Here is a 27,848-nt window from a genome sequence, read left to right on the forward strand (position 1 = left end):
TTTTAGTGAGTGCTAAATGGATGGTGTCTCGTTGATAAATGGGGCCATAAGTGTCACAGATGAAAAGTCTAAGGGGGAGATGTATCAAGCCATGGAGAAAGATAAAGTGGAGAATTTGCCCAAAGCAACTTATCTGCTTCTGTCAGTTCTTAGACTGTGCTACATGAATGACAGTTAGAAGCTAATTGGCTGCTTTGGGCAACTTCCTCACTTTATCTCTCTCCAAATGCTACTAATTGTGCATTTAGCAATAACCTATTAGGTGACTGCACAAGTAATTTAGCTGTAGCTTACATCACTTCATGTAGAAAGTTGTCTCCTCATATCTGCTTTTGGGTTGGGTATGGGATGCTGGCAGTTGGGATCCCTGCGGTCAAAATCCAGATGCTGGCATCCCAATAGGGTTAGGATACCGACACTTGTTGGTAGGTATCCTAATCCTCCCCCTCTCCTTACCCTGACCCTTCCTCCCCAGTGCCTGAATCTAACCTCTCCCTACCAGCACCCTAACACTCCCCCTTTAGTGCCTAACCCCTAACCCTCCCCCTAAACCCGCTACTTGCCTTCGGGATGCTAGCGGTTGGGATGCTGGTGCCGGGATTCTGACAGGTGTCGGGATTCCGGTGAAGTATTCTAAATGCCAGCATCCCGTGTGCCAGGATACTGACCTGATCCCCTACATTTCTTACTCAACTAATACATCACTATAGCAACTGAACCCTCAAACAACTGTGATTAATATTTACTGCATTATGACATAAGAGCAACATAACACAGACTAATGGGGCCCATACATCAGACAGCTATCGGGGCAATTCCCAGTTCCGCCTAAGTCTAGGTCAGGGTATTGGTAAAATCCAATATGTTGGACAATTTTGATTTGCTGTTTCCAACCCAAAAATGATCGGAATCAGCAAGTCAGGAATTGTTAATATGTAGTATTTTGCTGTTCCCATGACAAATAGCTGGTCATTGGAGTCTGCCCATCAGTGGAACGGATCGTAAATTGAATCGGCATTGGCAGAATGGGGAATCGGCCCATAGAACGGGTATTCAGCCCAACTTACACATTCTAAGGGACAGGTGATTGGCTGTTCATCCTGCAGAGGTGATGTCACTATCCAATCATTATCTACTTGCAGCATAAGTTGTGCAAATTCACATTGTTGGCACTGTGTTGTCCCTATTACACCAAAAAGGACAAAGGAGCATTAAAGGGTGGAGTTACACAGGGGGCAGGAGGCTGGAGAGATACAGGAGGCTGGAGAGACACAGTGGCCAGGAGGCTGGAGAGACACAGGGGGCAGGAGGCTGAAGAGGATACAAGGGGCAAGATTTGACCAGGGGCTATAAGTCCGGTTGAACATCTGTTATATGGTGATGACATTGGTTATATTCCTACACAAACAGGCATCTTCTGGACCATGTGATCTCCTACATAAATAGTGAATCCCGACTGAAGACACCATCTGCCCAGGGAGTATCAATTTCTTCAGAGGTTCCCTATTGCAGAGAAACCACCATATAGGTAAGGTGTAATATTATTTTATTACACACAAAACAGTATAGATTTTTTTTTTAAGGGGGCCGCCAAAGAGGTTTTTCTCCCTGGGCTATACTTTGTCTAGAACTGGCCCTGGGTGGGCAGGAAAATAAGAGATGATCGGCTACCGTTTGTACGGGTGATGTGCTTACCACATAGAAATGTCAGTGCTATTGTGACCATCGCCATAGGTTACGGCGATTCATCAAAAGCCCATGTCATGACTGTACATATTTTGTGTGCTCTGTATAAAGTGTGTGTATTATCATAATTCCCTAAAGTATTTATCTCAGAAATGGCTGTTTGCGTAAACTGGATTGCATAAGCTGATCATGGCAGATGGTCAAGTGACACCTGGTCTTTGAAGACAATGCTTCCTGAATGCAACATTTGCTCCCACACTAGGGGGCCATGTGATGCAAGTCCAGTACGCAGTCACACTGGCTGCTAGAAAGGTAATTTGTAACACCTTATGCTAGCAGTCTTCCTATCATAAAATACCCTAAAGGTCCAGGGAGGTATATTAGTGTCAGGTCTTGTAGTTGTGCTAATTTGCATCTACACAGACCCTGGGAGAACAAAGACCAGTATTTTTGAGCCTAAAAAGGGTGTGGGCTTCTGGGGGATGAGCAACTCATGGAACTATAATGCTCAGCAGTCCACACTGCTACGTGTTCACTTCTAGGGAATAGCTGAGAGCTAAGGAATGCTCCCCATGTCGGTCTATGGTGGTCTCCCTCCACACAGATTCTCTAAGATCTCAGCGTAAGATACCTTAGGATTCTGATACTCTATCCTTTTCTTTTATCTGTAATCATTTTGTGCATTTACTTATATTTGTATGTCTTGTTTATTTACCTATTTTTCCTGTAATTTAACCCTGGAGATATTTCTCAATAAATATATAAACTTTATCAGCGTTATCTCTGTGCTCTAATGAATTCATGTGCCTGGAGAGGCCCATGCTATATTTGTGTAAAAACTGTGAGTTTAAGTGAGATTTAAGTGTCTGGCGAACGTAAGAGCGCTATTTTAATACTCTTCGTGGTGGCGGCTTAGGTAAAACCCACGTCACAACCACCTATCTAAATCAGGTTGGCGTATCTCAGCGGAGGCTGGGCACGGTGTTGTGACAGCTATATAAAGAATAATAAAGAAAATAGTAGAGTATACTATGAAACCTCAGTTAGTGGCTTATTGCTCCTAGTCTATACTGTATGCTAGATTATTTAAATGTGGTGTTTTACAAGAAAAAAAACTATTACTATGCAAACTGTGCCAATGTCAAATACTGTCTTTATTTGCCACTGAAAAAAAAAAAGTTTATTTAATACTGTACCATGCTCACTCAACCACGTGAAAGTCTTTTTGTGTTCTGTGCATTTTATAGAAATAACTGGAATTATCAGACTGTAAAAAGAATTAAACCAAGAAAAAAAAGGAGGTGAGATGATTGTCCCATACAGGCTACATCACTCTCCAGAAGTCTTTATAACATGGAACAGAGTGACGTTGTAGAGAACTTGATGACCGTTGTTCCAAGTGTAGAGGACTCTCTCTCGTGGGTTGTAGTCCAACATAGAAATGTGTGAATACTGGTTATGGAATGGAATATCTGTGTACTCATAAGTAGAAGAATTTGTGTAATACGCAAAGTAAATCTTGGCTCCAGCTAAATGAGAATTGGTTACATAGAGGGTGCCACATATCATAAAGGACTCTCCAGCACTACGTTTTGGGTAGCCAGTATCCCAGGTCTGAAGGATCTCCAGGGTCTGGGGGTCCAACTTGCTGACAACAATATTTCCTGCATTCTGGTTGGTTGTGTAGACAGCCCAAAGCCCATTCTCATCCACCATGAAGTCAATGTCCGAGAAGCCACCCCAGGAATAGGGAAAGGTGTTGTTGTAGCCAGCATTGTTGAGGTTCCTCTGGACAGAGACACTACGTGATCGGAAGTGGTATTTTACTACAATATTGCTCTGGTACTTGTTATAATACAGAGAGCCATTGTAGACCACGTGTCCAGTTCCAGCCCAAGGATGAGGGAGAAGGTGCTGAACAAAGTTCTGCCCTTTAATAAAGTCATTGAGGCTGCGGTATTCCAAGACTCTTCGACCTTTTAGGTAGCCGTCCATATACCAGACCTAGAAGAGACAAAACAATCTGTTAAAAGGAGACTTGAAAAAAATTATAGTGTTTCCATAATGTGCTCTTAAATTCCATTAGAAATCTATACAAAGGAGCAAAAATCTCAAACAAACAAGAAAGCAGTTAAGGAAAAAAAAGGGAAACTATCTCAACTAAGGTTCGGAGCATTATTGCTTTGCTGAAGCAAAACAGTTCGCTTATATAACCCGCAAAATATCTATGTATTTAAAGGCAACACATTTTCATATAAAATTAAAATAAACTATGCATATTTAATTGGAAGACAAAGCACTCAAACAGAAAGACACATATTTTCTATAAGTTACAGTCAAATTAAGAGGGGAATAATTGAATACATGTAGCACGGTTGGCGTGGTGGTGAGCATTATTGCCTCTCTGCCTTGGTCTGGAATTGAATGACCTCAGGGCTGAGACTCTCAGCTCTGAGGTCATCCAATTCCTGACCAAGGCACTATCTGTTTGAAATTTGTATGTTCTCTTGTGTTGGCATGAGTTTCCTCCCACACTGCAAAAACATACTGGCATATTAAGTGACATTTGACAAAAAAAAACAGTGCCCATGTGACAGGGCATAACGATTGTAAGCTCCACTGGGGCAGGGCCTGATGTGAATGGCTGAAATATTTTCTGTGAAGCGCTGAGTAATATGCTTGCTCTATACTGACACATGTGTATAGCTTGTATTTAGGGCCTGATTCAGAGCCGAACGCTCTGACCAGAGCGCTCGCTCTGAATCAGTGCCCTCCTCCATGAAAATGGAGCGGCCTCCTGGCCGCTCGCATAGCTGTGGGTGACCTAGCATCCTGCGCTCGTGAGCGGGTCTGAATGACCCCCTTAGCCACCACTGTGTAATGTACAGTAGGAGACTGAGGTTTCCTCCTCTCTGCCCTTTAGCCCTATTCAACATCTGTTAGCTATTTACCACAATCAGGCTGATGCTGAGTCGCACTCCGTATGCGTCCCGATGGCCTGCGCAGATTCTGTACAGATTTGGAAGCAGGGTATGGGAATGATATCAGGCATTCCTGGACGGTGACTGGAAGGTAACAGGAGGGTAAGATGCACGCAGATGTTGCGTCTTATGTCACGGGCGTGTCGCTGAAAGCAGCTGCATACAGAGACGCACGGTCGCTCACATAGGAGGCCATACACAAACGGGGAAACTGCAACTGCCATAGGGCGGGTGCAGGTTTAAATGGTGCTACCGATACTGCGCCAATGGTGCATCTAAAGACGCACAGGACAGAAATGCAGAGTCTTTAGATGCGGCCAGTGGGAGCCTCAGTCCTTGCACAATTCGACGCGCACTTGTACACCAAGGAAGGACTTTGTAGCGGCATTAGTATACAGACGCAGCCTCTACATCTCCTACTGACGGAACTGACCACAGGGTGAAAGGAAATAGTAATGCCATAAAGCGTGACATACAATAATGATAATAATAAAATGTTATAATGCTGCAAAAACCTAAAATATTATATATACAGTATATGTATTAAACATCAGTGGTGGCACTCAGGGACTTGGTATTCAATTAAATAAACTGGACTTCCAAACAGTTTATAAATATATTATAAACATAATGTTATGGTAAAGGTGAGATGGTTTCCCAGCTATACTAAAGAACTGATGGCAGCTGCTCCCATGTGCTCTCTGCAACAGACAGTACTTCTGCTCAGGCTGTCAGGAACATTGTGGCTCCCTGTACTCCTGATGCTATTTTGTTCAGAGCTCTGACCTTACAGCTCACTCACCCATCCAGTCTGTGCAGACATTCATAATTCTCCTGCCAGCCAGAAACAAATGCTGAGTTCTAGGGGTCTCTGTGTGGTGGGATGTCATGTATGGCAAGGATCATACAATTCATGGATGAGCCATGGGGTTAACACTAGATGCTTCCTGAGTTAGAGCATCTCCTATTAGTATTACCACACTATTTCATAAACATATAGATGGACCACATTTTAAGAGAAAATTGTAGTATTAGTATATATGTGTATATATATATATATATATTGTGACACAGTTAGGTTAGGGGGTCCCTCTCCTGGGTAGAGGACTCCTTCCTTTCACACACAGCAGCTGGGAAACAGTACGCCAGACTGGATGCAAGTACAAGCTGGTCGGCGCCAGTCTTTATTGTGCAATGTCAGAAATAACACAAAGAAAACATAAACGTAAATCCTAGCCCTGTCGGGGCACTAACTTCACAGGTAGTTCCCTCACTACCAGAACCTGGCAGGGCCTAATGCCCTCACCAGCAACAAAAGCACAGCACAACACTTACAGTTAGGTTTTCAAGTGTCTCTGAGCAAACTCCCTGTCTGCTCTCCCAGGTGAGACAATCAGCCCTAAACACACTAGGCTTATATTGGCCACTCTCAGGTGGAAAACTAACAAGCCTGTTACCAGGCTGCGAGAACCAAAACCTGGAGTGGCCGTGGGTGGTGCCCTCCCTCTCCTCTCACCCACAACCCCCAGGTCCCAAACCGGCTTTTCAAAAAGCCGAAACTCAAGCCTGCTACACTGCAGACTTTCTCCTGGGGATTTTAAACACATAGGACAGGAATCTGGGATAAATGTACCTGTCACAGACCACTTTACCAGTGATCCTATCACATATCCCCCCCCTTTGTTCCGACCTATGGGCCGAAACAACTGAAGCCCCCAAAGAATGAACACGTGACAACGCGTCTGCTTTAAACAACAGGCCCCCTGGCCTGTGTTCCACCGAAAATGTAAAAGTTTGTAACGCCCACTTTATGGCCAACGCCTCCTTTTCCACTGTGGCACCGGGTAGGCATCGAATTTTGAAACACTGTTTAACTTTCGGAAGTCATTGCAGAAACGCACACTCCCGTCGGGCTTTGGAATCAACACAATGGGACTTGACCATTCACTATGTGATACTTCAATAACCCCTAACTCTAGCATATTTTTAATTTCTTTCGACACCGATGCTCTTGGTGCTTCTGGTAACGTATAGGGCTTTAGATTAACTATAACCCCTGGGTCAGTGATGATGTCATGTTTTACGACCGAGGTTTTCCCAGGTACGTCAGAGAACAGCACCCTATTTCTAAACAGAAACTCCTTGACCTCTCGTTGTTGAATTGCCGACAGGGTTTTTGCCACTGTCACTTCGGGAACTAAGGGCCCTGGACTTACTGGAGGGGCTCGGACGGCCGACAGTACCGTTCTATCTTTCCAGGGCTTTAACAGATTTTTATGGTATATCTGTTCCGGCTTTCTTTTCCCCGGCTGGTAAACTTTGTAATTGACCTGTCCCACTCTTTCTAAGATTTCAAAGGGGCCTTGCCATTTAGCCAAAAGATTATTTTCCACAGTGGGAACCAACACTAACACTCTGTCCCCAAGAGCAAAGCTGCGTAACCGAGCATTGCGGTTTTATACCCTCTGCTGTGCCTGTTGAGCCTGTTCCAGGTGCTCTCTCACTATCGGCACCTCTATAATAGGCAATGGAACTAGTGGACCCTTAAAATGTGGTCTGGGAGCATGATACTGACACTCAGGGCAGGATAAATCCTGACACATTGCCATGTGGGGATAGGACAAAGGACTATCAGGGTCTACGGGTTTACCATCAACTACCTTTACATTCTCCCTGGCTTTTACCAAAGTAGGGTCATTCAACTGCTCCACGGCAAAGACCTCTCTTCTGACCTCTAAATCAGGCAGACGATCACCTGACCCAACAACACTTCCCACCTCAATGGGAGGCACATCAGTTGGCGGGCCACCGTCACGCTCCGCATTCTCTAGTTCGCCAGTCATAGTAGAAAAAGGGAATAACTCTGACTCAGAAGAAACTCCCTCCTCCACTACATTGACAACCTTCTCAAATGGATCGGGGTTGTTCACTTCTGGAACAAAGCGGCTTTCCCACAACTTCCAGAAGTGAGCAAAGTCCCTCCCCAATATTGCATCGTACATCAGACCATGCACCAAACCAAGAGAAACTATAGCAGAACCACATGGTGTCTCGATGTTCACCTCGGCAGTAACATAATATCGAGTATCCCCATGAATGCAGGTCACACCAACAGTTTTCCCTGTATGCCTCAAGGGGTTCACCAGGTCAGCTTTTATAAGTGTCACCAAGCTACCAGAGTCTAACAGTGCCTTTATTCGGTTGCCACCTACAGTGAGTACACACATGTGCTTATCAGTCTCAGCCTGCCGGTCAGCCGTACAGGCTGTCTGTGCAAAGAAAGACCCCCTGCGGTAGACATGAGCAGTATCACATTGCATAGGTTCAGTTGTAAGTGAACAATTAGCGGAAATATGGCCGAAGTCATCACACCGGAAACACTGAATCATATTAATGTCTAGTTGTTTACGGGGCAAGAACCTTCCTGGCCTGGCCGGCCTGTCTCCCGGTTCTACACCCTCAGTCTTAGGTACATCCCATCGCCCAGCACCCTTCTCCCCTGGAACAGTCTTATCGGTGTCTGTGGGAGTTCGCTGGTGCACCATCGGGGCTCGCTGGGGCATACTCCTCAGCCGCCACGTACCTCTCCACCAGCTCGACCAACTGGTCCGCGGACTTAGGGTCTGCATGGCTCACCCACTTGCGCAGAGTCGCGGGTAACGATCGCAGGTACCGGTCCATCACGACCCTTTCCACGATCTGTGGTCCCGTCAGCGTCTCGGGCTGTAGCCATTTTGAGGACAGATGGACGAGGTCATGCATCTGTGAACGTGGAGGCTTGTCCATATGGAACTCCCAGCGGTGGACCCGTTGGGCACGAACAAAGGTGGTGACTCCCAAGCGAGTTAGGATCTCCTGTTTTAGTTTTTTATAGTCCTTGGCATCAGCCAGGCATAAGTCGAAATAGGCCTTTTGTGGCTCCCCAGACAAAAAAGGTGCCACCAGACTTGCCTACTGCTCCTGGGGCCAACTCTCCCTTTCGGCCGTTCTTTCAAATGCGGCGAGATAGGCCTCCACATCATCGCCCGAAGTCATCTTTTGGAGGAAGTGACTGGCTCGTACGGAGTGAGTGGTGGTGGGAGGACCAGTAGTAACATCTCTGGGCCGGGCGACCAGGTGTTGTACCACCTCTCTTAAGGCCTGGCGGGTTTCCTCGATGGGGACCTGTTGTTGCCTCTGGGCTGTCTCCAAGGCCAACAGTTGCACCCTGGTGGATTCCTGCTGAGCCCTGGTAGATTCCTGCTGAGCCCTGGTAGATTCCTGCTGAGCTCTGGTAGATTCCAGCTGAAGTTGGTTCGTCTCCTGCTGAAGTTTGTTCGTCTCCTGCTGAGCTCCTGTAACTTGGAGCAAGGCCTTAATAATTTCCTCCATTTTGTTCTGGGGTGTAGGTTGGAAGCTGAACCTTGCCTCTCTGAGCATTGGCTGACGCCTCCTCTATGGGACTTCAAGGACACAGTGTTATTTCCACACTCACAAATTGGGTGTCTGTCCCTTTAATTTTTAAACGGAAAGTTTTCCTCTTGCTGCAACTTCAGTGTGTGTGGGTGCCCGCATTCTCCACCATATTGTGACACAGTTAGGTTAGGGGGTCCCTCTCCTGGGTAGAGGACTCCTTCCTTTCACACACAGCAGCTGGGAAACAGATGCAAGTACAAGCTGGTCGGCGCCAGTCTTTATTGTGCAATGTCAGAAATAACACAAAGAAAACATAAATGTAAATCCTAGCCCTGTCGGGGCACTAACTTCACAGGTAGTTCCCTCACTACCAGAACCTGGCAGGGCCTAATGCCCTCACCAGCAACAAAAGCACAGCACAACACTTACAGTTAGGTTTTCAAGTGTCTCTGAGCAAACTCCCTGTCTGCTCTCCCAGGTGAGACAATCAGCCCTAAACACACTAGGCTTATATTGGCCACTCTCAGGTGGAAAACTAACAAGTCTGTTACCAGGCTGCGAGAACCAAAACCTGGAGAGGCCTTGGGTGGAGCCCTCCCTCTCCTCTCACCCACAACCCCCAGGTCCCAAACCGGCTTTTCAAAAAGCCGAAACTCAAGCCTGCTACACTGCAGACTTTCTCCTGGGGATTTTAAACACATAGGACAGTAATCTGGGATAAATGTCCCTGTCACAGACCACTTTACCAGTGATCCTATCACAATATATATATATATATATATATATATAAACAAATGTCCTGAATGACTCATCAATACCCAGCCCAAACCCCTGGACCTAGAAGCCTTTAATTCGGGGAGTATACAGTCAGGTCCATAAATATTGGGACATTGACAGAATCTTCAGATTTTGGCCTCTATTCACCACCACAATGGTTTTGAAATGAAACAAACAAGATGTGCTTTAACTGCAGACTTTCAGATTTCACCATCACCCCGTGAGGAGGCTACACCTTATGCAGGACCTCTCTAGGGGCCATTGCAATGCGTACCTGCACTACGCCACCCCTCATCCAGCCCAAATATCTGCTTCACATCTCTCACAGACATCACCTCTTCCTGCCCCCAAGAAAGCTCCTGCCAAAAAAAAGAAACACCCAGGCTGAAAGGAGGAAGCAACTTCACGATGTGGCAAGGAAATATGCACCACACCAACTGTGACCCCAAATGCTGCCAAGCACCACAGTGTTTCCCCTATTTGAATATTGGACTACGTGCAGACCCACCTCTAAAGCCGCCACGTGACTAACCTTGAGGGAATAGAGCAGTGATGGCCAGGTACAAGCAAGATCACCTCGAAGTGTCTAGAGCAGCGGTGGCCAGCCACGTACCTGCAAGACCACACGAGGTGCACAGCATGCTCCTTTACACCAGAGGCATAAAATAAACTAAGCATATAAGTTAAGATAGTATGAAGGGAATTAAAATATCTAAGGTCTACCTGGTTGAAACCGGGTACATCAGCTAGTTTTCTATAGGTTAATAATGTTTACACTTGTATACAAAGACATTTTAGACTGCGTCTGGGTCTCCTAAGTGTTTGAGAATATTAATCCCTACTGTGTGCTGACAGCTCATTTTATGTGTCATTCACCCTCTTATCATAAGTTGTTTTTCCTTATGTTACTGTTTGTTATTCTTTAATTTTCCTTGTTGAAATTTTACATTGTCTCACCAGCAACTCTCCATCAAATAAATGTATCACTGCTAGATTGTATTAGTTCTTCTACGAATGTGTTGGAAGTGGTGCCCATATCTTCAGGTTACTGCATACTGAGTTCTCAGTCTTGAGACTTTATCTTATCTATACTGTGCACCACTTTAGTATCCATTCTATGAATTGCATCCGCTTTACTGCCGTGTGTCTGGAAAGAGATCCGCAGTGCTATAAACCACAGCACACAAGGTAACGTCTCAGCAGCAGTTTATGTGGTAATATAATCTCCCTGACTGCTGGAAACTACTCTTCCCACACAACTTAGCATTCCTGACTATTGCAGCCATTTTACTAAATCGTTCACTAAGATTTATATCAGATGAAATGACATTTTCCATATGCTGTTGCCATTTACTCATTGGGTTATTTGTGTACGAGTTTCCAGTGTGACGTACATTGTGTGACGTACATTGTGTGACATTTTGGTGTATTAAACTCTATCTGGAAATACATCTGGGACAACCGGGACTGCCAAGAAATCTGCTGGGACCCAGCACAAGGGTTGTGGCCAGGTATGGAGGTGGCATGTCCTGTGACTACCTTCTTGGTGGTGTGGTCATGTCTCCCTGGCAGGCATGTGCCCAGGTACTTTCTAGGTTAGACAATCACAGGGTCCATATCAATGTTTTAGATTGGTACATTATTGATGACAGCATATCAATATGGTCAATAATCAGCAGAAACAGATAAATATTCAAGAAAAGAATGCCATTAGCTAAAATGCTGTTATATTAATGTTTGTTTCCAGGCTCCCCTGGCATAGAAAGAGTGCAATGCCTTTAGGAGCAGCTGCGTTTCTCCTCATTGAGTTTAGGGGATGGCTGTGCAGACATGAATTGCAGGCATCCTTTGCTACTGAAGACCAGAGCAATGAACGTTTTAACGGTGCAGCAATATACGGCTTTGCCAATTGTGCCCTCTGTTACGTTTGCTTGATGTATTGGGACAAAACATATTCCTTGTATCAATACACTGTCTACCCTCCAACATGATCCCTTCCATCGGGTACAAAGTGCTCAGCTCCTGGACTTCCCTCTTCATTTATGATTGTAGTCACTTTTGTTGACCTAGGGCCTGATTCACTACTGATCGCAACTGCAATTGCCTTAGCGATTACGCACGCAGTCTCACTGCGCTAGTATGCGAATCCATTGTGATCACTATGCCGCCGCAGCACAACATGGACGCCCACCTTACACACATCCGTAATGTTCAGCAAGACTGCAAAACCATCGGTACAATCGAGTGCCATCGCAGCCTCGCGCACACTTGCACAAGGTCCGACCATACTCTGATATTGCTAACTTCATTGCACGCTATGAGTCCTCAGGATGTGTAGGGCATCGCAGTGGATAATTTATGCACGCCCCTGAAATGGCGTTCAAACGCACTAATGCGTCTGCGTTTCAACGACCACCCCCCGTCACCTCCCACAAATGGTACTTCCTGTTAATCACTCTGCGATGGGTCTGCATGGTCAATGCTATCACAGTCCCGATCGCAGTGGCTGGCACGCGCACTGTGATGCATATGCATAATGCAACAATCGGCCAATTGCGTGCGGAATCGCCGTTGCAATCGGTAATGAATCAGGCCCCATGTTAATTAATGAGAAGGGTGTTTCAACACAGGTGACTGCTATCATAAATTAAGAGGGAATTGCAGGAGCTGAGCATTTTGTATCTGATGGAATGGGTCACGTTGGAGGGTCTGACACTATTGCTTCAATATTGTGCCAAAATATCAATCTATTTGATATATAATTGCCCAATATATTTACTATATCCGTGACTGGCAGTGCAACGGTAAGTAACGCTGGGCCTGATTCAGAGATGTACGCAATGCCAATATTTACGCAGTTAAGCGATTATCTGTTGATCACAGTGCGCACGCGTCAAAGTACCTTCGCTATGCCGCTTGCACTGAGGATTGATTCAAAAAGTGAATGACAGTCAGCGACCGGTTTGGGGCGGTAACAAGGAGTGGTGGCAAAAATCGCATTCATGTCCCGACCGTTTTTGTGTCTGAGTTCCCGCTCACAAAGTGGTTTTGATGTCTCAGTTCAGGCAGCCATTCTGCGTGACCAAAGGGTTACTCAATGGCTGATTGTCCAATGATCTGCAACGGCATCTGCTTATTTGTACGTAGTTGCTTGGTATTGCTGTAGCCCCGGTGGGCGTCTCAATACGTATCCTGGCAGCTACAGCATTAGCACAGAAGCTGCGTGCGAGATCGCAGTTGCTATTGCATTAGCGTATATGTCTGATTTAGGCCCATTGCTACTTAGCAGTGTTAAGGGATCTCAGGGGCAACTGCTTTTCGGAGCAACTGTGATCGCACCGGATGAATAATGAACTGCGTTGGTAATTTAGTATCCAGAAGTCGCGGCAAGTTCGATACTTAATTATAGGGGGCCCTAAAGCCACCTAACATATGAACTCATAGAATACAATGGTACAAATATAGCTTTTGGCTTGAAGCACCTGAGACTGTTGACAACTGATTCAAATTAGTTTTGTAATGCAGCAGCAAGAAATACTGTACATTGAATTATTCCGCATTATACATTGTCAAGTTCCTAACTCATATTTTTGTTCTCTTAGGTTTAAACAAAGTGATTGTATGCCATGGATCGATAAGAATGAGTATCATTTCATAAGTACCCAAGTTAGTATCAGTATTAATACCTCTTAAGAACTACTGCTTTGTCAGGGAGAATGAGCCAGGCTGCAGATTATATTGCTCTGGCACTTTGCTGTAATGGGATTTCCACCAATATTCAATACAGCCATCACTTAGAATGCAGGACATGGCTTCTGGGGATCAATGGTGTTTCTCTTGCACTCAGGGCTGATGACATTACGCCTCAGAATGAATTGTATTACAAGTTGCAATCAATAGTGTTACTGCTTGCAGTTGATGGTGCCATCTCGCAGAATGGATGGGGTTACTGCTGAAAATCAATAGTGTTACACCGGTACTTAGCAATAAGAGTATTAGCACTTGGAATAGATTAAAAGGGTGATTGTTATATACAAGCCATGTGATCTAAACACTTGGAGAGAGGTTATGGGACAGAAGGTCATTAGGGGGCCATCTTGGACAAGGGCATGTACACAATGCAGTGTGTAAAAGCTTAAAGGCTATTTAACATGGATCACTCCAGCCAGTGAGCCAAAATGCCCCGAATGCTCTGCCAGTGCCTATACTAGAAAGACAAAGGGGGACCACTCCTGCGTTAACCCATTACACTGCCAAATAGTCTAGCAAAATAAAACAAGTACTTGTATCAATAATGTATAGTATCTACATATTATGCAGATCTTTACAGAGAATAATTACTCATTCCCTCCATCCCAGCCCAGAGGAGCTTACAATCTAATGATACAATAGGGTTTCCTCTTTCAGGTATATCAGTGTTCACATAGTGATATGAGGTAAGTGTGAAAAAGATATGCGCACCAAACACCTTCTTATAAAGGGTAATAGATCATAATATCACATTATCCGGAGTTCCTAAATACACGCAGTGATGTATAATATTTATTTAAAAATATGTACCCAATGTATGTGGGGACTACCACCCTTGGAAGCCAGAGCAAGACCGGAGTACAACCCCTTGTTTTTTTCTTTTAAAAGAAAGGGTTAAAACAAAGAGGGGTCCCAGCCATCCCCAATGTATACAAATCCCAGTGCACAGTCCCCAAGATTGTCTCACCAGCACTTTGCCCTTCTGCTCCACGGGAGGTTTCTGTCCTCCCTGAGCTCGCCTTAGGACACCTGCGTTAGGGTTTGACAGATGTACCGCCCCAGTCAAACTCCCATTGTTAATATTTTCTCCCTAGAGGAAGCCTAACAGGGATATAGGTTGTGGTTCTGTCCCCTAACCAGTGTCCCAAACGTAAGCACAAAATAACCACAGACCAGAGGCTATCACTGCTGATTTCCATAGAACGCCAGTGAGCATAAAAGCCAGCTCTGTGGGTGCTGTGGGTACATGAGCACCCCCAATATTGGTGCTGCCACTATCCATATCTATACACGCCTTTTGTCAATGGCAAGTTGACTCCGATGCCTGTGTGGGAACCAGAGGCTGTAAAAGAAATGCTGTCTGGCACAGCAGAAAAATTCAACGTGCTACTGGCTAGGGAATATGGTTCCCCCTGGACTGTAATAGCTGATTGGCAGGGGGAGATTGGCGAGGCCGTGGTGGCTGCCACGATGCCCATCTACTGCCAAAGGAGAGAGAGTTCTGACGTGAGACCACTGAGATAAAGTCTGTGAGAGACCACAGAGAAAGAGCTGGGAGGTTGCAGTGTGAGCCGCCCAGTGAAGTGTTCAGCACCCATGAGATGTCAGTATATGTGTTGGAGAGATAGGGAAGAGGAATTTCCCGGGAACTTTATTGTTAGGGGACAAAAGGAGTCCCTTATGCATAAAAGCATAGGTAGCAGTGTAGCTACAGGAGCCATCCCTGTAAGAGAGGGTTGGGCTGCTGCTGAGAGTGTGATAGCTGCAATAGAAAAGTCTGTATATTGTCTAAGAAGAGACGAAGAGGCAGAGTGCAAAAGTTATGTGAAATGTGTGTGAAGCTGTGGGACTACAGGCACCAGCCAGCACAGGGCCAGGTGGACCTGCACGTATGAAGTGGAGAACTACAGGCACCAGCCAGCATAGGGCTAGGTGGACCTGCACGTATGAAGAGGGGAAATACAGGCACCAGCCAGCAAAGGGCCAGGTGGACCTGCACGTATGAAGTGGAGAACTACAGGCACCAGCCAGCAAAGGGCCAGGTGTGTGTAAAATGCAAAGCATTCATTGTGACTGTGCTTAAAGACTGTGCTGGTGAAGAAGAGTGTGATATAATGTAACCATATCCATAAGATTGTCATATACCTTCTGACATGCCAAGTATATGAGCTGGAGGGAGAGGAGAAGCTGCTATAACCATATTCTTGTCCTGTAAAGTCATGTGCAGGAGGAGAGAAATAAAGTGGTATATTTTTATAAGAGAAGGTCTGGCGCCCAAGTTATTCAAAAGAACTGTTACTGTATGTGTCTATCTATACCTGTATCTATATGTGTGACTGTTATACAGCCTGCATGGGCAGGGACCCCCTTCTCAGGTATTGCCCACACCCTGGAGAGCTAGCCTGAGGCAATAGGAGGTGTATCACTCCAAATGCACCTATGTACAACACTGCGCACTGAAAGGGGGGTTACATGTTATTGTGAGAGGGTTGGCAAAACCTCTCTATAGGTGTGCAGCTATTGTTACCAGCAGAGGATTGTGTTTTACATTTTACATACACACTTGCTGGTGCCTGGATCACTTGTTGTTTATCGAATTGAATAAGTCTGAGTCGACATATTGGATATTCCCCAAAGAATTCTTCTGCTCAATGTATGGAAAACTCTATCCTAAAAATGAATACAATAAGGGCTGACAGCTTGCTCTTACACCTCCCTCTCCCTATCAGACTCTCCTCCTCTTTACAGTCCTTCAAATGGGCTCTCAAGATCCACTACTTCATAAAAGCCTTCCAGCTCCCATCCTAACTTGCTGCAACATGCTCCTTCCTCCCTGTTTGCCCCATCTGTGTCACTCCTGTTTGTCTGCCCCTCCCATTTAGAATGTAAGCTCTTACGTGCAGGGCCTCTACCCTCTTGTGCTTCTCCTTACTTTACTTTCACCTACTTCTTACCCCCCACCTTCTTACCCCCCACCAGGGCACCTAACACTTGGTTGCTTACGCTCTGTTCCATATCTGGGTGTTATGGTCACTAATGTAGCAATGTATATTATCCATGTCCTGGTCCTATTTTGTACTGTAAGTCAGTTGTCAAATGATTTGTTTATGTACTGTGTAAGGCGCTGCGGAGCACTTGTGGCGCCATATAAATAAAGGATAATAATAATAATAATATATGAGAAGGAAGACTTGTTGCTATTGAAGTTGAGGATCCAAAAAAATCCTGCGTGCCTTTGCACCATTGTGCGGTGTGACATCTGAGCTGGACTGTTGCCACTGCAGAAGTAAGGTAGGACTGGATTATTGTGTCATTGTTACAGCATGATGTAGCTTTTTTATAGTGAGTTTCTAGTCCCAGGGTCTGATTCAGTGGAGGATGCTGTTGCAGACACGGGTGGACTTTTTGCCAGTGCCGTGGCTGTGATAATATGCAAATGTTAGTTTCATCCTTCCCCTTGTGTGCTAGCGTGCATAAGAATGTGCAAGCCTGAGACGTCCCTTGTCACTGCCCGTGCACAGTGTATTTCTGCCAGAGGTTCTATACAATCTAGCATCACTGCACCATCGACCCTTGCACCTGCTTATGGGAAGTGCAGTGTCTCTGTCTGAACATGGCCTCTATGGAAGCGGCTGTGTGTCTGAGAACGCAGTGCGCTTGCAGAGAAACACCCTCAACACTCCCATAACACGTCATTGCAACAGATTGCCTCGTCATTTCTGTTACCTGCGGCTCCGTATGCAACAACACATTTGAGTGCATGAGTCGCTGGGGTTTTCAGAACGTGCATAGTAGCAAATAATCGCTCATCTAGGCAAACATCGTTATTGTCTGCAGTTAGCGTTCACCTCTGAATTAGGCCCACAGTCCGTAGCAGAAATAAGAGATTTAGCAATCAGTTTATAAATGTAAAAGGATTTTTCTTCTAGAGAAACCTTACCAAATATAAATATTACATTTGTGGATATGACTTACACAGAAAACACCTGACTTATAACAATCCACAGACAGCTCCTGCCCTGTATATCCAGGTGTTACCATCTGTTAGTCCAAACTGATTGTTAAGCCATCAGAGCAGGAATGGCCAACCTGTGGCTCTCCAGCTGTTGTAAAACTACAAGTCCCAGCATACACTGCTTCCGTTTTGCTATTAGGGAATGCTAAAACTGTGGCAGGGCATGCTGGGATGTGTAGTTTCACAACAGCTTGAGAGCCACAGGTTGGTCAGGCCTGCATCAGAGTGCCAAAAAGCCAGCTCATCTAGATTCTTAAGTGCCCAATTTGCAGGAAAGTTTTACCCAAGATTTAGCAAGAGGATGGGGCTTAGTGATGAAAGATGCCCCCATCCATGCTGGTCAACCACCAAAGGACTAACCCATCCATGCTACCCTCAGGTCTGATAATAATTTTACCCTAATTACAAGGCAAAGAACAAATCTGCAAGGACCTTGTAGAAGATATTTCTCCTATTGGGTGGGATGCATCATCCATCGCATTTTGAATGTGATGCATCCTGCCACTGACTGCATGCATAGTGGCGTTTATTAACACCATACTGTATGTATGAAGATTTGCGATTAGTACCACAAAGGATAGCTCTTCCAATAAGAGCTGTCCATTGCGGTGTAAGGACTTCCGGGTTTAGTCCTTTTGCACATATGTGGCCACTGGCCAGTGCATGTGTGAGCCGCAGGAGACACTAGGAGGGACACTTTTGGATCCCTCTAAGGGAAGTCCTATAAGAATCCCATAGACTTATCAGGAACAAACTCATAAAGTTCCGCTTTCCACAGTTTGATGCATATGGGGAATGCGGTCAAACCTCCATAAACAGCATTTTCAGAGGTTTGACCACATTTTGGAGTATAGTGCATCTCGTCCCCATCTCTTATAGGGTCTGTCCTAATATTGGGTGCACTAGCCATCCAACCAATATATGTCTGACATGTTCAAACAGTATTCAGGATCTCTGATGTTCAGACAGCGTCGGGATCCCGGCACCAGTATCCTGACCACCGGCATCCCCAAGGTAAGCATCAGCAATTAGGGGAGGGTTAGGGTGCGGGCAGGGCCGCCATCAGGGGGGGGACTGCCGGGACTTTAGTCCCGGGCCCGGGTAGTCGGGGGGCCCGCCAGCCACTATCCCCCTAGCCCACGTCGGAAGCGACAACTGACAGGCTGGTGACAGGCTCAGCCGGGGGCCCACTCCTATCATCATGCAGCAGCCCGCATCCAGTGTTATGGACCCGACCATGCCCCGCCCCCCGCGCTGCTGCTGCCGCACAATAAAATGAGCTACCAGTTTTAATTTTTTTTCAGAGATGGAGACAGCCTTGTCTCCATCTAGCACCATCCTCGGGCACCACCCATGATCTGCGCTGCTGTTCAGATGTCAGCGCTTCCGCGTCAGGTGGCTTTCATACCACCTGAGGCGGAAGCGCTGCCAGCTGAATCGGCAGTGCGCTATGGTCACAGCTATGCCAGAGCCGGGCTCCGGCAGTGTCTCCTTCTGTCTAGCAACCTCTGCAGGGCGGGTCGGCCCGGGAGATTGGAGGAGCAGACGGCGGCAGACACAGGAGCGGGGATACAGGTAAGTGTTTTTGTGTGTGTGTCATTGTCGTTATATATGTAAGGGGCACTGCTGGGGGGAGGCACTGCTGGGGGGAGGCACTACTGGGGGCACTGGCACTGCTGGGGAGGGCATTATATAATGGGGACAACTACTGGGGCACTGGCACTGCTGGAGGGGCACTATATAAGGGGGGGCCACTACTGGGGGCACTGGTACTATATAAGGGGCACTGCATAGGGGGGACCACTACTGGGGGCACTGTCACTGCTGGGGGGGTACTATATAAGGGGGGACCACTACTGGGGGCACTGGCACTGCTGGGGGGCACTATATAAGGGGTGACCACTACTGGGGGCACTGGCACTATATAAGGGGCACTGCATAGGGGGGACCACTACTGAGGGCACTGCATAGGGTTGACTACTACTGGGGGCACAATATTAGGGGCACTGCATAGGGGGACCACCACTTGGGGCACTGTATGGGGGACTATATAAGGGGCACTGCATAGGGGAGACTACTACTGGGGGCACAATATAAGGGGCACTACTGGGGTCACTACATAGGGAGGACTACTACTGGGGTCCTCCGTCGAGCCCACCTACTTGGGGGGGGTGCTCTGTATTTTAACTTGCCCTGGGCTCCAAATACCTTAGTTATGCCACATATACTGTATGTATATAATTATATATATGAGTGTGTGTAGACATATATAATGGAAACCCCTCCCTGAGAGTCCTGCGTTTGCCACTGCACCTCATACATTAACAACTGGCCACGTTTGCTTAATAAAGTTTTTCTTCACTCATTGAAGCTGTCACGTCACGTCATGACGTAATGCCGCACCACTGAAAGAGAGGAGCTGCAGCGGGCGGGTTGTGTGAGGAAGCCTGAGGAGTTGTCCGGAGCAGGCAGGCCGTGAGGCCGACCATCAGAAGAATGAAGGAGCAAACAAGGTTAGGTAAATTCATTGACACACTGACTGTGTGTCCTTTCTCACATAGGATCCAACTATATTTAGTATGCTTCATTATGTTAGGTATGTAATACAGTATAATGGTCAGTCTTTGACAAAGATTTTTTATTGTGTATAAATAAGGTAGTGGGGAAGGGGGGTTGTTGGGGGTGAGGGAAGGGGTTTGTAGGGGGGAAGGCAGGTTGTGGGGGAGGGGCGGGTTGAGGGGGGCACTGCCCATTTTGACAGTCCCGTGCCCCACAATTTCTGATGGCAGCCCTGGGTGCGGGGTTAGACACTAGGGGGAGGGTTAGGGTTAAGCACCGGGGAAGGAGGGTTAAGTTTAGGGTGCGGGGAGGGAGAGGTTAGGTTTAAGCACCAGGGGGGAAGTTAGGTTTAGGCACCAGGGGGGGTTAGGTTTAGGCACCGGGGACGGAGGGTAGGGGTTAGGGTTAGTGCTAGCATACTTACCTATGGGTGTCAGGATGCTGCTGTCTGTATTCTGACCAGCCGGCAAACCATACCCAACCCAGTATTCAGATGTAATTTCAATAAATGAAACAAATCTTGTTCCTGCTGCAGTTCCCCGGCAGAGGTGCCTGGTACAAGTGAAATGCATACAGTATCTGCATCAAATGAACTGTGATCGTTTCAGGAGAAAGACATTCAACAATATATTATAGTCTGGGGGATGCAGTTGGAAAAAATGCATAAAGCCACATTTCAAAAATAGTTGTAAATTTTACAAAATAGCTGCACATCATAAGTAGAAGTTATGGGGTAAATTTACTAAGATTGGAGTTTAGTGGAGATTGCAATCTCGGGTGAGTTTATGCATTTTTTCCAACTCGCAAATTTACTAAAGACAAACTCGGTGAGATTTCTTTATTTCCTCTGAAAAACTCGGGTGAGATTACAAACTCAATTAAACTCACCATCGGCCAAACTCGGAAAAAGATACAATTCGGGAATTTGCTAAGAATCGTGATTACAATCTCGGGTGTACAGTACCTGTAGCAAACTCGGGGCTAAATTGAAGGTTCAAATAGACCACCCCCTGAGCTGCCTGTATGGCAGAAACATCGCATCAGTGCGATTTGTGTATGTTTCTGCATGTAAACACTATCTAAAAGGTTAACATTATAAAAAAGACATAGGGTCCCCACGAAAAAAGCATAACCAGCCCCGGGCTGCTCATTCAGTCCTGGTTCCTAAAAATGCAGGGGGAAAATGAGTAGGGTTCCCCTGTACTTTAGGAACCAACACTGGGCTACTGAGCCTGTCCTGGTTTAAAAAAAAAAAGGCGGGGGGAAATTGCATGGGGGTCCACCTATTGTTAAAACCAGCACTGGGCTCAAATCCGGCCAGGGTGTAATGCCACAGCCAGGGGACCCTTTCACCGGCCAAAGCATTATAACCCAAGCCAGTCAGCCCAAGCCGTGGATCTCAGGGGACGTGGGAACCCCCTCTCCTGAGCAACCCAGGCTTACTCTGAAGCCCGGGGCTCTTCCCTGCACCCCTGAGCTGTAGATATGGGGGTAATAAGTGTTGAAAATAGAAATAAAATATAGTTTTTTGCAGTGCAACTACAGGTGCCAGTGTGCCTGCCCTTTGGCACTTGTGGAACTAGAAGTGCCAGCAGGCGGCCAGCACCCGTACTCCTGCTGTAAAAAAAGTAAAAAGTCCACAAGACACACACGTAGATTGTACAATTTTATTGCACACACCTACCATACTCACACATACTTAACTGCTGCTAGCTGGTCTGTCCCTTGACCAAGTAGAATTCCAATGGATTACCTGTTAAAAAAAATTCCTATACTCACCTAAGACCTTGCGCTGGTCTCCATAGTATCCACGGGTCCTGGCAAAGCATAAAAATGAGTGTCCCGTTCCAGCTCGGACAAGTATAGGTATATATGTTATCACATATACCTATTCTACGCGAAATGCCAGAGACGCAACTCTTCTGAAACTCAAACAGCCCGTCAGCCAATCAGCGGCCACTCTATTTGTAGCGGCCCCTAATTGGCTGTGACCTACGTGCTGTAAAGTGACTACCCCTATGAGTCTTGGAAGTTGATAGCTGCAGGAACATCACCACACTTGGGTATGTTTGTTCTCTAAATCAAATAACAGACAGATACAGGCTGCAATGCAGAAAAAGGGTAATATAAACCCAAATTAGGGAAGAATATCTATGGGTTTTTAACCATCTAGGTGAATCATCAATTGTTTAAACCATCAATGGTTCAGACTTGCGTATGCACAAAGGAACGGGACTGTGGTCGCAAAGGTACAGTACTTACAAATGATTTGCTACCAGAACTCCACCGTCCATAGTAAGACTATTTACCATCGTGAGGAAACCATTGATTGTTTTGAACAATCAGTGGATGATAGTCATCCCTAACAAGAATGCAATACAAATAGAATACCAATGGCGTTATACTGCTTTAGTAAAATTGACAGTTATGTTTCTAAATGGTCAACAGGCTGAAGGGAATGTAAGGACAGTGTCATGTTCAATAAGTGTCACCACTTAAATACTTTTGATACCGTTAAATAGCATTAGTGTCATTATTATTGTAATGATCAAAATTCCAATCTGTTCAAAGTGGTTTCCTGTCCTTGGAAAATCACTGATTATATCAATTGCATTATAATAATATTCATCTTAAATAAGGAATTTCCTGGGTCTCATGTAATATTCATTTGTCAGATAGGCCAGCGAAAAACAAGCAGCTATGGAAGAAGCAATGGGTTAGAGTGGAATTTAAGCTTTAAAAAATTGTATTGTGTGTAGTACAGAGTGATCAGCATAGGCTTATCTCCTATTAGTGGTACAGCAGATGTTTACTCAGGACATTATCAACATCATTTGATGACATAATGGGACAACTTCATTTTCTATTTGTTTTACTACTTAATGAGGTAGGATCTCTACCCGTGAAGGTTTATTGCAGTATTTACCATGATTGCGGAGGAGACACTGCCAGACTGAAAACACAATTCTGTAGTAGTCTTGCGCAAAGCCTACTGGATGTGAGGAGGGGTCATGTAATGCCTCACATGCAGCAACCAAAGGACCACACTGTTTCTGGGTCATGCATTGTCTCCCCATTGTCTGCGTTACATAAACCAATGCAAAGTTTAATGCAGGGGTGATCAAATAATTTAGTATTGCATAAACTGTAGTGTTTATTTCATATTTATAGGAGATATCCCTATAAATGTTGCATGATAACCTACTAATGACAACTAATAGGACAGTAACTTTTAAATATAAATATATTTTAAGAATCTGACATGACCTATCACAACGATCCTACCATGCTAAAGTGTAATGGAATATGCTGGTGCTATATAAGTATTAATAATATAAATAAAAGGCTTTTACAAACTTTGGTACCAGAATAAATGGATCATTTTACATTGAACAGAGAGCATCAACTCTTTCCAAAGCCGACAAGAGGAACTAAGACCTCTGATTATGAATAAAGAGTAATCAGGCACATATCCAGGATAAGACCTAAAGCTAATGCCTCATCACCAGCATAGGGCCTACAGTAAAGGTTAAGGAGATGGGGACTGCCAGCCGTGACACCACACTCTTTAGTGAGTATGGTTTCCATGACTTCAAAATGCAAATATGGGAAATACATAATGAGTTGTAATCAACCTCTCTCAATCCTGAAAATATTACCTTGTCAGCCATTAATCATGGGGAAACTTTCTATTTCTCATATCAATGAGGGAGGGTGGGTGGAAAAATCCACACGAAAAGGAGACCTCAATCCAGACAGCCTCTTCTTTATATAATAAACATTCCCCAAATCTCATTGGCTCTCCAGAGGCACGAACCAAACTCAGCTCAAATCTTAACCCATTCCATCCTAGCTTCCTTTTAATGCCAATTTTTTAGGCTCAACCGCAATGCCGACCGCCGGCTTCCCGACTGTCAAATCCCGGCAAGGTACTAGTGGCAGGCGTCGAAACCCTGACGCCTGTCATTAGACCTACACCGGGAGCCCGACACCCGACATGCCGATCAAAGGTAAGCCGGGCGCGCGCCGCCACGCGGTGAGGTTAGGTTAGGGGCTCCCAGGGGCTAGGGTAGGGAATTAGGTTGGCGGTACTTACCTAAATTAGCAGTGGGGATCTTCATCCTTGCCGGGCTTCCGCTGCGGCCGGCGGTAGATCATCCTGATTCCGCTCCTGACACCTAAGAACTTTGCATCTCACAAACAACAGCTAGTGGAAAATCAACTGATCTAGTCTTGGAATAAGTCTACACAGAATACAGAACAAATAATAGTTTGCCTGTATGTGGGTAGATTGCCTCGGCAGAGAGCTTTAGTGAGTTTTGGTCTATTCCAGAGTGTGCCCATTCGAAAATTACGTAATTGGCTTCCTCTGCCAACCCAATGAAAAGACCAATTAAATTAGGCTGTTCTAGAAGTGCATTTATATACTGTATACTATTTATGGCATGAAATAGCTGCCTTTAGCCAGTTATATTTGCCTCGCAGCGTCGTGTGAACAATGGTCCCCCTGATTTATAGAGAAATCTGCATTTTAATCACTTTCAATATCTGCTCCAAGTTGAAGCTCACTGTATATGAAATGCATTCTGGCTGCAGGCCAACATTCGGCTTTTTGACAAGTCCACTATTAGGAATGGAAGTCGAAAATATACAGAGTACATGCACTTATCTGCATACATCCAGCATGACTAATAATTGCAGAATGAGGAGGAAATTAAGTGCATTATGGTAGAAAATAATTAGGATAAGTAGGGGTTCTGAAACTAAAGACGCCACGTGAATGGCGCATACACGCGCATCGATTCAAGAGTCAACTTAGGAACAAAGGGCCTGAGGCGCACGCAGTGACAGCCGCAGCCGCATCTTTTGCTGCAGTCATATCTTTATAATAATGCCATGACCGTTCATCTTCCTATTGATACGCCCACTGGCGCCTTTAGATGTACCATTGCTGCACCATTGAAGCTTGCGCCAGTCTTATGGCAGGAGCAATAACTCTGCCTGAACATGGCCTCCTGCGTCTGTGCTACTGCGTCTACACACCCGCGTCTGCCTAACCATCCTCTTGCGTCGAAATTCGCTCTGCGTCTCCCGGCAGTAACCATCGGGGGGGCCACGTGCAGTGCGACTCGGATGAATGTGCAGACTATTATTTCCAATACAGGTGTGTACATAACCTTGAATACTATATTCATAGACACCTGGAAAACCACTAAAGAAAATTTGCAGGGAAATGGTAAAAAAAAAAATAGAATTGGAAATATTATAATAAACCAATTTAGAGTTTGTCTTGTGTTCCGCACTGGATGTACGCATAAAAACATAAGTTGCGAAAATATAGATCCTCCCATATTTTTAATGGGTACATGCTGTGCAGTGCACATGGGCCCCTGTGGGCCCTCGTACATCACATCCTGCACCCAGAGCATACCTAACTGGTGCTGGCAAGTGGTTTCTCCCTCCTACGCGGCGCCATCTTACCGATGACCTCTTCAGAAAGATGGCGCTGCGCAGTGAAAGCACTGTGCCAAAGCCTTTACTATCTTATGCGCATGATGCATCTTCCCGAAGATTACTGAGAAGATGGCGCCATGTAGGAGGGGAAACCACAGCCGTAGAGGTAGAATGTGGGGGCTCACCGCTCAGAGGAGTTACTATGCCCCTGTGGGGCGTACAAAGGCATATACAAAATATGCCCAATAACGGTGGTGAGATGAGGTTTGACATTGTTAGCAGTAAATGTGACAGCCGCATTACCCTTTACATAGACAATTGAAAAGTATACTGACAGGGTTATAAGTAAATGTGACATTTTCCATATGCAATATAGTGAAATACAAGCTTCTCAGTTATTTACCATTCTGCAGTTTACAATGACAAGTAATCAGAATAGATGACTGGGACTTGGTATAATATTGCTACGGTATCTGATGAATGAAATACTATCAGATGGAGGGGTAAATACGCAATCAGCCAATCAGACGTGCCGAGCTAGTGATGCCAGTGTTATAATAATCATCAGCACCACCACCTTGTATATATAAACTGGGGTTCCAATGTTTCTAAAATGTGCAGCTCCTTTGAAGTGCAATATACCAGGGAATGCGTCCAAGTATCAGAGGTCACATGCTACACTTTGTACATACCTTTAATGTCCTTTGCTGCATTTTGGCATGGGAGTGCAGTACTGAAATACGTATATTTATATCATAGTAATGGAATTTATTTCAAGTATAAATAAAGGCCCTAATCTCTATGGGGGCGATTACATTTTTTTTTTATGTTGCGGTAATTAATGGGCGTCCAAAGTTGCAATTCAATTGTTTTGTAAGCATATTAATTATCACGTCCTTTGTGGTTAATTAGACCGGTTTTAGCTGCATAAAAGGGCTAAACCCGTCTAAAGTACAAGACTTAATGCACACTTCCCCTTGCCTCCTCAGGAGAAGGTGAGCAGAAATGCCAGCACCAGCGGTTGTTCACGCCCAACAATTGAATTGCTCCATTAGGCACCCTGTGCTACCAGCTGCCGGCAAAAACAATTGAATTATCCCTCTATTTCAGTGCATTTGCCACAGATACTTTGTCGTTGGAAAAAATAATAATTGTATGTGTAAGATTTTAAGCAATAGATGCAAGGTTATTTTGGACATCTAAATTCAGGTTTGTAAATATAACCTGTTTACTTTTATTTCACTTAGTTAAGTATTTGTTGCTTTTGTTGCCAACTGTTGCAGTTTTCAGTTTCAATGATTTGTCCCTGGAAAACTTTGTTCCAAATATCCCTGTTTTAAAAATCTGTTGATTGCACAGTACAACTTCTCTTATTCTATGTCAGTGGTGGAAGTATTGTGGGTGCAGGGGTTGCGGCACCTCTGGTGCGGTGGAGGAGGCCTGACAATACAATTCTGGGTTGCCCTCCAGGTCTGAGAATCCCACTTCACTTCTGATGACCCCACACCCTGCTTGAGGACCCCACTCTCCACATTATGAAATCCATCTACTCTCTAAAGAGCAAAGCACATGGCCTCCTCTCACCGGTGTCGTATTAAGCATACGCAATAGAGCATATTTTCAGAACATCGTTAGGCCCCTACTCGGATGCTCTGGGGACCAGACGCTGCATTGTATATGGAATTGGTATGAAATACCGCCGGCCGCATGGGATGCCGGGCGCCGGTCTCCCGGCGTCGGGGAAATGCCGGGCGTCTACATATAGACGCCCGGCATTTCACCCTTGCCGGGATATGACAGTCGGGAAGCCGGCTGCCGGTATTTAGGCAGTCGGCTTCCCAATTGCATACCTTGTATATGTCTGTCTGTTATTACCCAGTTTTGTTCTATAAATGTTTCCAATTGTAAAGCGCACCAGAATATGCTGCGCTATATAAGACACTGTTAATAAATAAATAAATTGTTCTGTCCTTCTATGCATTAAATGTCTTTCTGTGTCCCTTTAACAGTATGCTCACAAACAGTTGCAGACATACCCTAACATTTATTCTTAAACAAACCTTTTAAAGTCTAAAATGTTGTAAAAAAAACAAAAACACTTCATTCACTGATTTTTTTAAAGTGATTAAAAGAAAATGCAGGAGAAAAACATTAAACCGTCCATACCCTGAAACATTTTAAACCCTCACAGATTATTGTTAAACTTGCAGACCACTCTGGTTTTGCTTCAG

General features: G+C 45.3%; 1 protein-coding gene across 2 annotated transcripts in view; it reads right to left on the bottom strand.

Moving 5' to 3' along the window:
* Nucleotides 1–2,819: 2,819 nt before the first annotated feature.
* OLFM2 (olfactomedin 2) overlaps nucleotides 2,820–27,848 on the bottom strand; it is a 365,566-nt gene continuing 340,537 nt past the window's right edge. For both annotated transcript variants that reach the window (XM_088452501.1, XM_088452502.1), the window contains exon 6: nucleotides 2,820–3,690. In XM_088452501.1, coding sequence (XP_088308627.1) covers nucleotides 3,016–3,690 — 675 coding nt within the window. In that variant the 3' untranslated portion in view covers nucleotides 2,820–3,015. The remainder of the gene's footprint in view (nucleotides 3,691–27,848) is intronic.

Source organism: Taudactylus pleione, unplaced genomic scaffold (assembly GCF_031769625.1).
Source record: "Taudactylus pleione unplaced genomic scaffold, aTauple2 ptg000551l, whole genome shotgun sequence".
Lineage (NCBI taxonomy): Eukaryota > Metazoa > Chordata > Amphibia > Anura > Myobatrachidae > Taudactylus > Taudactylus pleione.